General features: G+C 36.1%; 2 protein-coding genes across 6 annotated transcripts in view; both read right to left on the minus strand.

Annotated features, from left to right (window-relative positions):
• Window positions 1-14,454, minus strand: part of LOC149618671 (uncharacterized) — a 34,589-nt gene extending 20,135 nt beyond the window's left edge. For 2 of the 5 annotated variants that reach the window (XM_089854223.1, XM_089854221.1), the window contains exon 1: window positions 14,302-14,454. Coding sequence is in view for 3 of the 5 variants with exons in the window: in XM_089854225.1 (XP_089710351.1) it covers window positions 9,584-10,951 (1,368 nt within the window). In the remaining 2 variants the exon portion in view is untranslated. Of the gene's footprint in view, window positions 1-19; window positions 653-8,919; window positions 11,136-14,301 lie in introns of those variants that run through there. The other 3 variants (XM_089854227.1, XM_089854225.1, XM_089854226.1) reach the window with 3 other exon arrangements.
• Window positions 1-14,725, minus strand: part of LOC149618667 (uncharacterized) — a 70,719-nt gene that overhangs the window by 43,502 nt on the left and 12,492 nt on the right. The gene's annotated exons all lie outside the window — the stretch shown is intronic.

Below are 14,725 nucleotides of genomic sequence, written 5' to 3' on the forward strand. Positions count from 1 at the left end.
CATGAAATTAGTTGAAAACTTTGTTTGTTCAATAAAAACTACAAACATGTGTTCGTTTATTTAGAATAAAGCTTTGAAAAAAAAACCAAACAAATCGACTAACTTTATAAAATAATCACTAAATAAGAGAAAACTAAGTATGAAAAACAAATTGGTATGTAATTCTATATTACTTTTGAAAAATTGCGTAGCTTTTGAAAGAAAATTATTGAATACGAAACTAATACGAAGATAACCATGTGAGGGTAAATATGAAAAAAAAAAAGCTTTAACCCCCCCCCTGAGAATAGGGAGTAATTTTCCCAATTAAACTGTGTAATTACTAAGCAATAAACAATATTTATGTAAGGGTGTAAGTACAACTGCGCGCAATTCTAAATTACTTATTTAAAAATGCGCAGTTTTTAAGAAAAATAATTCTTGGCACAAAATTCAACAACTCCTTTTGTTTAGGAAACAAATGCACAAATATGAAAAAAAAAATAAACAAGTAAAGATGTGTGAAGTTTCACTCGTTGTTACAACTTAATCTGAACAATTGGGATCCAACTCAGGAAAAAGCTGAATTAAAATACCAGTAATGGTTTCCTTCATTTTATCTCGAAAGTAAAAACTCTTCAACATCATAAGGAGGTTTTTGGCCAAGTTCTCACTGACAACGGTACGAGTGAGGTAATATTTCAACAGATCTATATCGTATGCAGCCAACGAATAAATAATGAGATAATGAAAACAAGGTAACAAGTTCTTGGCGTAACTCTTGGGGTCAATACTATCAATTACCATCTTAATGGACACAGCGTCTTTGTTGTTAGCCAATTTAGAAATGATGTCATCAAAGAACCTTGAATCGATAGCTTTATTTAATTCTTCTCTTGGGAATCTGGTCCAACAATATCTGAACAAAACCCCACGGTTGTAGCGTCTGACAAACTCGAACGCTCCATCAGCAAACTCCACCAAATCATTGCCGTTTGTAGCTTCAACGGCGCCATCCATTTTGCCAATGTAATGGTCCAATGCCTTTAGAATATGTGTATTTGGCCACGCGAAGTAGGATATGTTCCTCAATAAGTGTTCAGGTAGTTCAAATTCGGATACTAATCCACACATTTGCGTGTAATTTAATTGACTCAATAAATATCTCCAGACCTGAATGTTGGAGAAGGTGGTCTCTGTCATGATTCGATGGTTTAAATAGAATATCCAAGGCCTCAATTTTTTCATCTTCAGTTAAATTATTAAACAGAAATTTTACTGTTGATTTTGTAAAATCATAACAATGAGCAACCCTGGCGAAAAATTGGACATCAATTGAAATTCCATCTAACAAAGGGTCTAAATAGAAACTATCCAGCGGGTCCAGCAAGACCCCAAGTAGTTTATAAATCCAGTATCTAACCATCAAATTTTTACCATCGAAATCGTTTAACTGCCGTTTTTCTCTAATTCGTGGCCACAATTCTCTAACTTTATCCTCCAAACAGTACATGCATGCCATTCTAAATCTGAATGACAAATCAAGGTCAGTTTCATTCTCTAGTAGTAATCTGGTCATCTTGGGTCGATTTAATGAGCCTTCAACAGTCCAGCTCAAATTGGCGAGTTGGTGTTCCAGGGTAATGTCAGTGACGTCGTTTTTAATTTCGTAAAGCCAATCAAATATTTCATATCCTACTTCATCCAATATCATCATGGTCATTTCTTTAATATGTTTTGCTGTGTCGGAGCGCTCCAGATCGTCAATCGCTCTGTTCTTCAGTGAATCGCGAAAACACAGAGGATATCGCAAGGATTGTTTATTTGCTCTAACCCATATTAACGAGGCGAAATTAGTCAGGGCTTGGCGTTGTAGCGAAATCATAGGCAATCTGGCAAGCTCCATTTTGAATTGTTCAATACGGCTTTCAATAAATGGGCGTATTCCCTATGCGTAAATACTTGATGTATCGAATCTTCAAATTTCCAATAGCGAGTAATAGTGTTCACCAATTTTTTTTCGATATGAATCTTCAATCTATTCATCAGAAATCCTCGCTTTTGTTTAAATGCGACTGACCTAAAACCATAAAATCTAAATAAGAACTAGAGGTTATTTCTTCCATGCAAAAGCAAAAAAAAAAACATGCAACATGAATGCATGCAGCAAGAGCAAAATAAAACATTCCAAAAGGGATTTCTAAAATGAAATACAACTCCATGCATCTTGCAAGGTGAAAGATTGCTAAAACGCATAGCGATGGTACCTATAGTTAATTGTAATTACCGTCAATTATCTTCAATTTGTCTAGCTTCAGAGCTTCAAACAATGGTTTAAAATATGTATACATTTAACAGTCATAGTTAAACGTTAGAGTATGAGTACTAATTAAACGAGTACACCAACTGAAATATTTAAGTTAATGCCAAAATTAAAGGAAATGCCACCCCACATGTCTCCCAAAACAAGCTCTAATTTCCTTCTAGAAAACGGATGACAATTTGGTAGGATTTTACTTTACCTACCTAACCCAACCAACACTTGATTCTGACTAATTAGGCCACGGGGAGTTCGGAAAAAATAGTGAAAAAATTCTTAACCCGCCGCAAGTTGGTTAAAAAAATTTTTGAAAATTTGAAAATTGCATGTACTTACCGCCATTAAGACCGCTACGTGCCTAAACGCATTCTGCCCTCGATCTTGAAAAACTACTCGGGGGGGGGGGGGTAAATATAATAACAAGGACTCGCGACCGAAATCAAGGAGCACATACTGCTGAAATATAGCTATGAAATTTTAAACACCCACTGAAACATTTAGAATTCTCTAGGGTTGTAAGTCGGAAAATTTTCCGCCCGGAAAATTTTCCGGAAAATGACCGAGCTATATTTTTCCGGAAAATTTTCCGTATTTTTCCGCTACCGGTTTTTCAATTAAAAAGTTAAAACTTTAAAATTTTTCAATTGCCTTTCTTTTCAAAACATTCATTATTTTGTTTTAGGTGAATTCGGAGGGGTAAAAAATTGTCCAACGGCACAGAGTCTAGTGACCCCTATTTTCTATAGGAAAAGCTCACTCATTTGCTATCGCTTGCATGCATAGGGTTACTGTTTGCTCTTATGACGGTATAAGGCGTTAGAGAGTCGAGACCTAACCGTTAAGAGACCCAAGTGAAACTAAAATTATCAGGCATAAAGGATAGTGATCGTCTGCGTCATTGTAAGGGAAACGAGGTGTTATGTTTTTAATGTTATTAAGTTTGTTAACCCTGTTTAAAGTCACAAATTATGGGAAAATCAATCACTAATATTTGGTGGTAGTTTAATAGATCTAGTAAAGATGGCAAAATAAATGGAGAATGTTTTAAACCTTTAAAAGTTAGATAAATTGACTCAAAGCTCACATAATTGCTAGTTTTATATTTTTCCGATTAGCGGAAAATTTTCCGGAAAATTTTCCGCGTTTTATTTTTCCGGAAAATTTACAACACTAGAATTCTCATACCAGGATAGAAAAATATTTGAAGCGAGCTCCAATTTTAAAAATAAACAACGATATTTTGCTAAATTGCGTAGATTATTTCGGAAGTAAATAAAGATAAACTTTAATATTTTGGAAAAGGCATAATATTATTTGGGAAATAAATGAAGATAAACAATATTTTGGAAAAGGCATAATATTATTTGGGAAATAAATGAAGATAAACCACAATATTTTGGAAAAGGCGTAACATTATTTGGGAAATAAATGAAGATACACAATAATATTTTGGAAAAGGCATAATATTATTTGGGAAATAAATGAAGATAAACCACAATATTTTGGAAAAGGCGTAACATTATTTGGGAAATAAATGAAGATAAACAATAATATTTTGGAAAAGGCATAATATTATTTGGGAAATAAATGAAGATAAACCACAATATTTTGGAAAAGGCGTAACATTATTTGGGAAATAAATGAAGATAAACAATAATATTTTGGAAAAGGCATAATATTATTTGGGAAATAAATGAAGATAAACCACAATATTTTGGAAAAGGTGTAACATTATTTGGGAAGTAAATGAAGATAAACCACAATATTTTGGGAAAGGCGTAACATTATTTGGGAAGTAAATGAAGATAAACCACAATATTTTGGAAAAGGCGTAACATTATTTGGGATGATAAACAACATATTTTGGAAAGGCGGTCACTTATTTGGAAAATTATATACAATTTGCTTAAAATGTGGCACTTAGCGTTACCCGAGAAACACCACATGGAGGTGGCCACACGTCGTTTCTCATGGGGAGTTTTGTTTAGGCAGGTCCCCTTGCCTACTGCCGTATATATTTACTGAAATTCCACCAAATCTCGTAAAAATAGGTAAATAATAAATTAATTAAGATGACTCAATTCGAGAACCAAAATATCTAGTAGCCCCATCCAAATATTTTATAAGTCCTGAATGAATATCATATGAATAAAGTCTACCCTGATTTTCCGTTTTTTTCATGTAAATGAAAAGATCTGCAACCTTACGTTCGTCCTGCCTTGAACAATCTTTCCAACGAATGATTCGCCAAAAATTGTATTCCGATATTCCATTCAATACGCAGAATGCTACAACTTGCATTCTTTTTACATATGTGCATTCGTCAAAAAATGCACACAAAATATGTTCAGGAACGCTGCTAAAATCAGATACATCCTTTCCATTTAGCAACCTTCGCATCGCTGCAACGCGATTACTTTTGAAAGCCATAATTATCAACTTTAACTCGATAATTTTTATTTTTACAAACCGTTAATCCTTTTCAATAAATGGTTTGAAAAAAAAAAAAAGATCTAGATCTACCTTTTATTGTGGGCAGAAGCAGGTTCGGTTAGGTTTTTGGTTTGGATAGCTTAGGATTTCACTTGACGTGGAGAAAATGAATTTTTGTTCTAAAATTAAAACATCCAAACCCACCGCCGGCACAATGGTTGTCATGGTAACGTGGCAACCTTCTTCTTTGCCATGGCAACCGTTCGCGCATGCGCGAACCGTTTTTTGGTAACAGGTGACTTTTTAAGACAATTCTTTATTGCTCATCAGACGCGTTTGAGCGAGCTAAGCGAGAGGTTTAATAAAACTCAATTTTGTGGCATTATTTTGTTGGGAAGAGATATTTTTGTTGGGAAGAGATATTTTTGGTGGGAAGAGATATTTTTGGTGGGAAGAGACATTTCTGGTGGGAAGAAACACATTTTTGGTGGGAAGCATTTGGTTTTGTGGCTGGCCTAGTTTCAAAAATGGAAAATCCAACTTTTGAAAACCCTAATTTTGAAACTGCGGAACAGTTTTTCCACAGTATTTCGTTAAAAAATTGGGGTGGATTTTTTCCATGTATGAACGAAGAGTTAAGGGCCAAATCTGAAAGGGACGCTAAAACTCTGGTGATTTCATTGGACTTGGTTCCAAGCGTTACTTCTTTCAATGAAAGAAAGATCGCTTGTACTTGCGGAAATAAATCCGACGATGGAATTATCGATGGATTTCTTGTGGGGGTGTTTAACAACCAAAGTCGGTTTGGATACGTAATCCGATGTTCCACTGGGCAATCTCGAGCCAACAAGCGAAAGGCTTTAAGGGCATTGAAGAAAAAGGTTCCCGATCATTTGGTTTCCGAGTGTGTGAAGGCTTTCGTCCCCTCCAAAAACACATGGTTCTATAATCAAAATTTGTCGGTTACCGACAATCTTTTCCTCGTTTTCCTTTGGGTTTGTAAAATGAGCGTCACTGACGCTACAACCCATAGTGAATGTTCCTCACGAACAGTTGTGGATTATTTTTCCATGTGTCGTGAGGTAACGGAGATTGTCATTTCTAATAGGGCCGACAAAGTTCAGATTGGAGGACCAGGACTGTTTGTGGAGGTGGACGAAACCTACCTTCATACTCGCAAATACAACCGAGGGGCGGAGTTAGCCGGGGAAACCATTTGTATCTTTGGAATTTATTGCCGGGATACAAAAGATGGTCTATTTTTGAAAGTGAAAAATAAGTCCCGTGCTGTTCTGTGGAGGCAAATGGCAAAATATATAGCCCCTGGGTCCATCATCGTGTCTGACGGAGCCCCTATGTACATGAATTGTACGTTAATGGGCTTTCGGGAGCACCTTACCGTGCTTCATAAGTACGAGTTTGTCAACTCGGAAGATTCTCGCGCCCATACCAACAACATCGAGAACCGAAATAGACACGTGAAGGATGCCATTAAGTCCCACAGAACAGACAGGTCATTAAGTAGCTATATGGCTTCTTATTGGTACCGATGCCTATTTTTCAAGGACCAGGATGGAAACTGGCTTCCTCCTGGAACCAATTTTGCTCGGTTCTTGGAAGACGTAAAGTCTTGCTACCCTGGACCGGGCAAAAAAGGCCTTGAATTAATTGAAATCGGGGTCTCGGAGGAAGAGCTGGCTACTCTCGATCCCGAGACAGAACCAGCATTTTTAATTGCTGGCCAAAACGAAGAAAACACTGCCGAATTCACTGACGAATAAGGCAACGTTTTCTTAGTTTTTGGCAGTAGGCAAGGGGCCTGCCTTATCAAAACTCCCCGGTTGGATTATAGCGGCAGTAGGCAAGGGGCCTGCCTTATCAAAACTCCCGGTTGGATTATAGCGGCAGTAGGCAAGGGGCCTGCCTTATCAAAACTCCCGGTTGGATTATAGCGGCAGTAGGCAAGGGGCCTGCCTTATCAAAACTCCCGGTTGGATTGTAGCGGCAGTAGGCAAGGGGGCCTGCCTTATCAAAACTCCTCATGAGAAACGACGTGTGGCCACCTCCAAGTGGTGTTTCTCGGGTAACGCTAAGTGCCACACTTTACTGCATAGCCATCGGTATAAACAGTTTTGCAGTTAATAGTGTATAATTTTTAATATACACTTCCTTCCAACATATTGAAGCCTTTTTAAAATATTGTTGTTCACCATCATTTGCTTCCCAATAATTGGCCGCCTTTTCAAAAATATTGCTAATTATCTTCATTTACTTAACAAACAATATTATGCCTTTTCCAAAATATTGTGCTTTACCTTCATTTACTTAACAAACAATATTATGCCTTTTCCAAAATATTGTGCTTTACCTTCATTTACTTCCCAAATAATGTTACGCCTTTTCCAAAATATTATTGTTTATCTTCATTTACTTCCCAAATAATATTATGCCTTTTCCAAAATACTATTGTTTATCTTCATTTACTTCCCAAATAATGTTACGCCTTTTCCAAAATATTGTGGTTTATCTTCATTTATTTCCCAAATAATATTATGCCTTTTCCAAAATATTAAAGTTTATCTTTATTTACTTCCGAAATAATCTACGCAATTTAGCAAAATATCGTTGTTTATTTTTAAAATTGGAGCTCGCTTCAAATATTTTTCTATCCTGGTATGAGAATTCTAAATGTTTCAGTGGGTGTTTAAAATTTCATAGCTATATTTCAGCAGTATGTGCTCCTTGATTTCGGTCGCGAGTCCTTGTTATTATATTTACCCCCCCCCCCCGAGTAGTTTTTCAAGATCGAGGGCAGAATGCGTTTAGGCACGTAGCGGTCTTAATGGCGGTAAGTACATGCAATTTTCAAATTTTCAAAAATTTTTTTAACCAACTTGCGGCGGGTTTAGAATTTTTTCACTATTTTTTCCGAACTCCCCGTGGCCTAATTAATCAGAATCAAGTGTGGGTTGGGTTAGGTAGGTAAAGTAAAATCCTACCGAGAATTTGATAAAGGACTCTATTTCCGCCCTAACGCCAAGTTTTCCAGCACAAAATAAACCTCTATAACGTGGTTTCTCCACAAAAGTAAATTAAGAATATAGTAAATATAAATACCTTTGCAAGTTGCCAATTCCGAACACTCGATCAATACTTTACTAATTACATTTAAAGACGTGATTTTAATAGACAAATTCAGTGTCATGTCACGGCCCACGGGACTCACGTACGTTTTACCGCGGTTTTGAAGTAGACGGGCTAAAGGGAAGACTGCTTTGTTTGGTCGCAGCCGACTCGATCACGCTTTTGGTAGCACGCGAAATAAACGCCCCGCCGTCTAAAGAATTTTTTCCTATGTAAACTCGCATACCAGGAATTTTCGGTTTTTTCACTCGAAATATCAGAGTCAGATTTTAACATGCACGTCGATGGGAGGAACACTGTTTTTTTGGCACTTATTTTGAAAATGCTAGTTCAAATCTCTTGACATTTTAATGAGATTTTCTAAATAAGGTTTTTTTATTTTGGTGCAAAGCATCAAAAGTTTCTCTTTTATAGTTTTTTGTGAGAAATTAAAACTGTTTTAATGTGTTTTCTTCGGTTTCACTGTTTCGAATCTCTTGAAATTTTAGGGATAGGTATAATGAAGGGTTTTAAATGATCGTGCAAAGTTAAAAAACAAATAAATATTTTCTAGTTCCCTCACGCCAAGAAGCACCGCAAGCGGCAGTGTAAGCACAATACAGCTCCGTGATGCAAGTGGGCTAGCCTCCCGCGTTTAGCGAACGCGAGCCCCATCTAGCGAGAACAACTCTCCTAGTATGGCGGCCCTTCCCCTGTGCGTTGGTTTCTCTTCAAGTATTTAATGGAATGGTCTATCAAATGCAATTCTTAGCTTTACTAGTACAATTAAATGCAACCTTACGATTAAAAACTCCTTCCTTTCAAAACACAAACAAGCGAACAAATATCATCACCATACCACTATACCCTCCCTTCACTAGCTGGCGAACGAAAACTTCCATACCACCAAAGGCGATAATGTGACACGACTACTACAGGAAGGTCGGACTAATAGCCACATCGTAGATATACATGATCATACGATGTGGCTACTTGTATAGAGATAGTTGCATTATAAGTGTCAGCGTTTCGATTTCACAAATTCAAATTCAAAACGCAAAAACTTTCAAAGATTACCTTCTTTTATTTACGTCTCCATTAAAAGTACAAAAAAAACGTTATTGAAAAAATGAACAAGCACAATAGTAATTTTAAAGGACTTATTGCGTAGATTTAGAAAAACATTTCTTGAACATGAAATTAGTTGAAAACTTTGTTTGGCCAATAAAAGCAAAAAAATGTGTTTGTTTATTTGGAATAAAGCTTTGAACAAAAATCCAACAAATCGAGTAACATCATAATATAATCGCTAAATAATAAGAAAAAACAATGTATGAAAAAAAAATTACTATGTATTTCTTTATTACATATTAAAAATTGCATGGCTTTTGAAATAAAATTATTGAATACGAAACTAATACGAAGATAACAGAAGTAATAACCATGTGTGGGTTAATTTGAAAAAAAATCTTTCAAAAAAACCCCCTGAAAATTGGGAGTAATTTTCACCTGTCACAGTGTAATCACTAAACAATATTTATGTAAGGATGTAACTACAACTGCGCGCAATTCTAAATTACTTATTTAAAAATGCGCAGTTTTTTTAAGAAAAATAATTTTCGGCACAAAATTCAAGGACAACTTCTTTGTTTAGGAAACAAATGCACTAATTTGAACGAAGAAAAATAAACAAGTAAATATGCGTTAAGTTACACTGGTTTTAACAACTTAATCTGCGCAATTGGGATCCAACTCAGGAAAAAGCTGAATTAAAATACCCGTAGTGGTTTCCATATTTTCTAAGTAATAAGAGTCCTTCAACATCTTAAGGAGGTTTTTGGCCATGTTCTTACAGACAACAGTACGAGCGAGGTAATATTTCAACAGATCCATATCGAATGAAGCCAACGTTTCATTAATGAGAAGATGGTAATGAGGTAACAATTTCTTGGCATAACTCTCGGGGTCAATACTATCAATTACCATTTTAATGGACACAACGTCTTTGTTGTCAGCCAGGTCACGAAAGATTTGAAACAAGAACAGTGAACGAAAATCTTCCATTGCTTCTTTTAATCCTTCTTTTGGGAATCTGGTCCAACAATATCTGAACAAAATCGTACTGTTGTAGCATCTGACAAACTCGAACGCTCCATCAGCAAACTCTACCAAATCATTGCCGTTTGTAGCTTCAATAGCGCCTTCCATTTTGTCAATGCAATGGTCCAATGCCTTTAGTAAATGTGTACTTGGACACGCGAAGCATGATATGTTCATAAATAACTGTTTAGGTAGTTCAATTTCGGATACTAATTTGCACATTTGCGTGTAATTTAATTGGCTCAATAAATATCCCAGACCTGGTGCTCCTGAAAATTTTAGAATGTCTTCTCTTGAATAGATCGATGGTTTAAAAATAATATCCAAGGCCTGAATTTTTTCATCTTCACTTAAATTATTAAACAGAAATTTTACTGTTGATTTTCTAAATTTACAACTATAAACAACGCGGACGAAAAATTTGATATCAATCGACATCTCTTCTAATAAAGGGTTTAAAAAGGAACTATCCAGCAACCGCCCTCCTAGTTTATAGATCCAGTATTTTACCATCAAATTTTCATCATAGAAATCGTTTAAATCCAGTTCTTCTCTGATTCGTGGCCATAGTTCCCTAATTTTATCCTCCAAACAGTATTCGCATGCCATTTTAAAAATGAATGACAAACCAAGGTCACTTTGATTCTCTAGTAGTAATCTGGTCATCTTGGGTTTGTTCAATGGGCCTTCAACAGTCCAGCTCAAATTGGAGACTTGGTGTTCCAGGGTAATGTCAGTGACGTGGTCTTTAATTTCAAAAAGCCAATCAAATATTTCATGTCCTACATCATTCAATATCATCATGGTCATTTCTTTGATATGTTTTCCTATGACGGAGCGCTTCAGCTGAGCAATTGCTGCGTCGTTCATTGACTTGCGGTTGATTTCCAAAGGGAGTCGCAAGTATTGTTTATTTGCACTAATCCATACTGACGAGGCGAAATTAGTTAGGGTTTGGCGTTGTAGCGAAATCATAGGCAGTTTGGCAAGCTCCATTTTGAATTGTTCAATGCGGCTTTTAATAAAAGGGCGTATTTCTTACGCGTAAATACTTGATGTATAGAATCTTCAAAATTTCCAATAGCGAGTAATAGTGTTAACTAAATTTTTTTTCGATTTGAATCTCTAATCCGTTCATCAGAAATTCTCCCTTTTGTTTAAATGCGACCGACATAAAAACCTAAATAAGAACTGGATGCTATTAGGAATTTCTTCCATGTCGAAACAAAAAACATGCATTAATGCAGTCATTGCAAAATAAAACACAAATGCATGCAGCCAGAGCACAATAAAACATTAAAAAAAAGGGATTTCAAAAATGAAATACAACTCCATGCATTTTCCAAGGAGAAAGATTGCTAAAACGCATCACGATGGAACATATAGTTAATTGTAATTACCGACAATTATCTTCAATTTGACTAGCTTCAGAGCTTCAAACAATGGTTCAAAATATGTATGGATTTAACAGTCGTAGCAGAAGAAAATGAGCTCATTTTCTTCTGGTCGTAGTAAAACTTTAGGGTTAGGGTTCGAAAATTACGGTAATTTTGGAAAATGGTAAATTACGCCGTAATTTACCGCGTAAATATGAAAAATATCACTTGAACACAGGTATGCTGGTATACCTTTTATAGCAAAGTATCGCACATTATTGAAACACCGAGTTTTGATGTTTGCAGCTCAAAATACATTTGAACAGCAACATCCACTTTCTTATTCATACCAATTGTGCGAATTACTGCTATTTCAAGTTTTTAGAACAAAATTATTAATATTCTAGAGATGGGCCGATACCAGTTACAACCGATATCGATATATCGGTTTAGCCAAATATCGGTACCGATATTGGTATCGGTATCGGCCCATCTCTAGAAAATTCTAACAACTACAGCGTTTCCAGCTGACGCAAAGGAGCTCCACAACAAGAATAGACGAAAAAATAAAATTTCATTCCCTTAATCAAATTTTCCCCACGTGTAACCATCTTAACTCAAAAATCAAATTAAATTTTTGATTAATCTTTAAATTAATAGCAAAATACCTTAAATTAACATTATAAAGATAATACTAGCCCTTTAAACTTAAACCTATCCCTTTAAAATAAACTGAAAAGGAATTCACGGTTTCGTACAATAGATGAGGAACTAGCCCATCAATGTTGACACAGAACTTTCTAGAACTATCCTACATACCCCTATATCTACAGTGCAAAATGAAATACCTAGCAACTAAAGTACTTTCCAAGAACCCAGAGAAATGTCACGCTGATTTAGACTCCAAGCAACAAGACCTTAAGTCACTATCCACGCACCTGGCCCGAGAAACTTCTAGAACATTTTTTTAACCCTTAAACTGACCAATCCGTATTTGGTCCCAAAACAAAAAGTTTTGCCTATTCGCTGTTAACATGAATCCGCCCGGCTACGTCATAAATATGGACCACTATTCGCCAAACTAAAGTCAATCAACAAACGTCATTTCCCAGAGATCCTTGCGAGAAACTAGAAGATATATATACGAAGTCCCTCCTGTCCCACCCTCAGTCGATACCTGAACTGTCTAAACTAGAGATGGCCGATACCAGGCTTAACCCGATACCGGTACAAACATGAACCGATACCGATCGATACCGATATGGTATCGGTTCATCCCTACAGGCGCGTACTAAGAAAGATTTTCGCTTATTAGTTGTTAGATAAACTGAATTCAGGCACTTTTTATATAAATGAGAACTCGTCACGATTGTAATTCATAGAAATGAGATATTATCACCATCATTACGTTACGAAAAGACCTAAAATGTCATGTAGCGTCATATAACGCATTTTAAACAAGTTTAGTATCGGTATCGAACCAACCGAACCGATACTATCGGGAAACCCTGAGTATCGGTGCCGATACTATCGGGAAACCCTGAGTATCGGTGCCGATACTATCGGGAAACCCTGAGTATCGGTGCCGATACTATCGGGAAACCCTGAGTATCGGTGCCGATACTATCGGAAAACCCTGAGTATCGGTGCCGATACTATCGGAAAACCCTGAGTATCGGTGCCGATACTATCGGAAAACCCTGAGTATCGGTGCCGATACTATCGGGAAACCCTGAGTATTGGTGCCGATACTGATATGGTATCGGTACCGGTTCATCCCTAGTCTAAACGAAACCCTGTCGGCTCACCCTTAAGAAATCCTAAGACGTACGGAGTAAATTTTAAATCGAAACTTTTTCATTTTGATACCTTTATTTTTCGTCAATTTGAATCCTTAATTTTTCGGAGAAACTCGGAGACATATTTTTTTTTAACCCCTAAGTTGAAGAAGAGAAGGAGCGCGAGTGCGCGAAATATTAAAAAAAAAAAGAGAAAATAATTAACCCTTAAATTGCGAAATAAATCGAGAAAAAATAATAATAATTAACCCTTAAATCGCGTAACAAGGAAATAAAAAAGATCCTGAACCCCTAAGAAGAATATGGAAGAAAAGCAACTTGTCGTATGAAATTAAAAAACTTGAAACTATTTTGATAAACTGACTTGAAACTATCGTTAAAGAACTTAGATTATGGTTGACGGATTGATTCAATTTTAAAAAAATCTTAACTTTCTAATTTTTGAACATTATTATTTTAGTGCATAACTGCACGATTTTAACCTAAACACCCCTAAAATTTAAATTTAAAACTTAAAAGGAGACATTCCATAGAGGTTATAAAGTACAAACCTCCCTTAGATAGGCCTATAAGTTTGATTTTTTGTTTAATTTCTTTTTTTTTTTTAACCCCTATAAACCTTTGTGAAAATTTATGAATAAGATTGAATATTATGTTGAATATTAAAAATTGGATTATAATCTATTTTGACTCTCAATTGACACGTGACATACCAACAAACGCGGTCACTTTTGATGCAGAAATTTTATAAGCCCCTCGTTCCCGTTAAAAGGCCTTAACTCTCCACAACTGACTGCATTCTAACATCTTGTCTAGCGTTAGCGAGGTTGAATCATTAGTGAAAAGAGGTAGGTGTTTGTCTTGCATTTTAACCCCTCTAGTAAGACGACGAACACCCAACCCCACCCCCATAAACAACAAATGAAGAAAGGCGATTAAAAAGGCTTATACACGCTTGCCGTTCGACCTTGCATCAAACAAATATATTTAAGTTAATGCCAAATTAATGCAAATGCCATGCCTCCCAAAATAAGCTACAATTTGTTGAAAACTTATGAGAATTTGAGAAAGAACCCTATTTCTGCCCAAACGTAGTTTTCCAGCACAAAATAAACATCTATAAAGTGGTTTCGCCACAAGAGTAAATTAAGAACGTAGTAATTATAAATACCTTAGCAAGTAGCCAATTCCGAACACTCGATCAATACTTTACTAATTACATTAAACGACGTGATTTTTAATACACAATACTCAGCGACATCATCATCCCGCAAACGTTTTCCCGCGGTTTTGAAGCAGACGATCTAATACGGCTTTGTTTGGTCCCAGCCGACTCGATCACGCTTTTGGCTACACGCGCTATAGATGCCCGTCCAAAGAATTATTTTCCTATGTAAAAGCGCGTACCAAAAATTTTCGTTTTTTTTTCGCTCGAAAAATCAAAGGAGCCAGCTTTTAACATGCCCGTCTAAGGGAGAAATACGGTTTTTTGGCCCTAATTTTGCAAATACCGGTTCAAATATCTTGAGAATTTAATGAGATGCGCAAAATAAGGCTTGTTATTTTTGTGCAAAGTTTCAAAAGTTTCTCTTTTA

The sequence above is a fragment of the Phalangium opilio genome, unplaced genomic scaffold (genome assembly GCF_054372755.1).
Source record: "Phalangium opilio isolate 3A_F unplaced genomic scaffold, DU_Popi_V2 ptg000209l_1, whole genome shotgun sequence".
NCBI lineage: Eukaryota > Metazoa > Arthropoda > Arachnida > Opiliones > Phalangiidae > Phalangium > Phalangium opilio.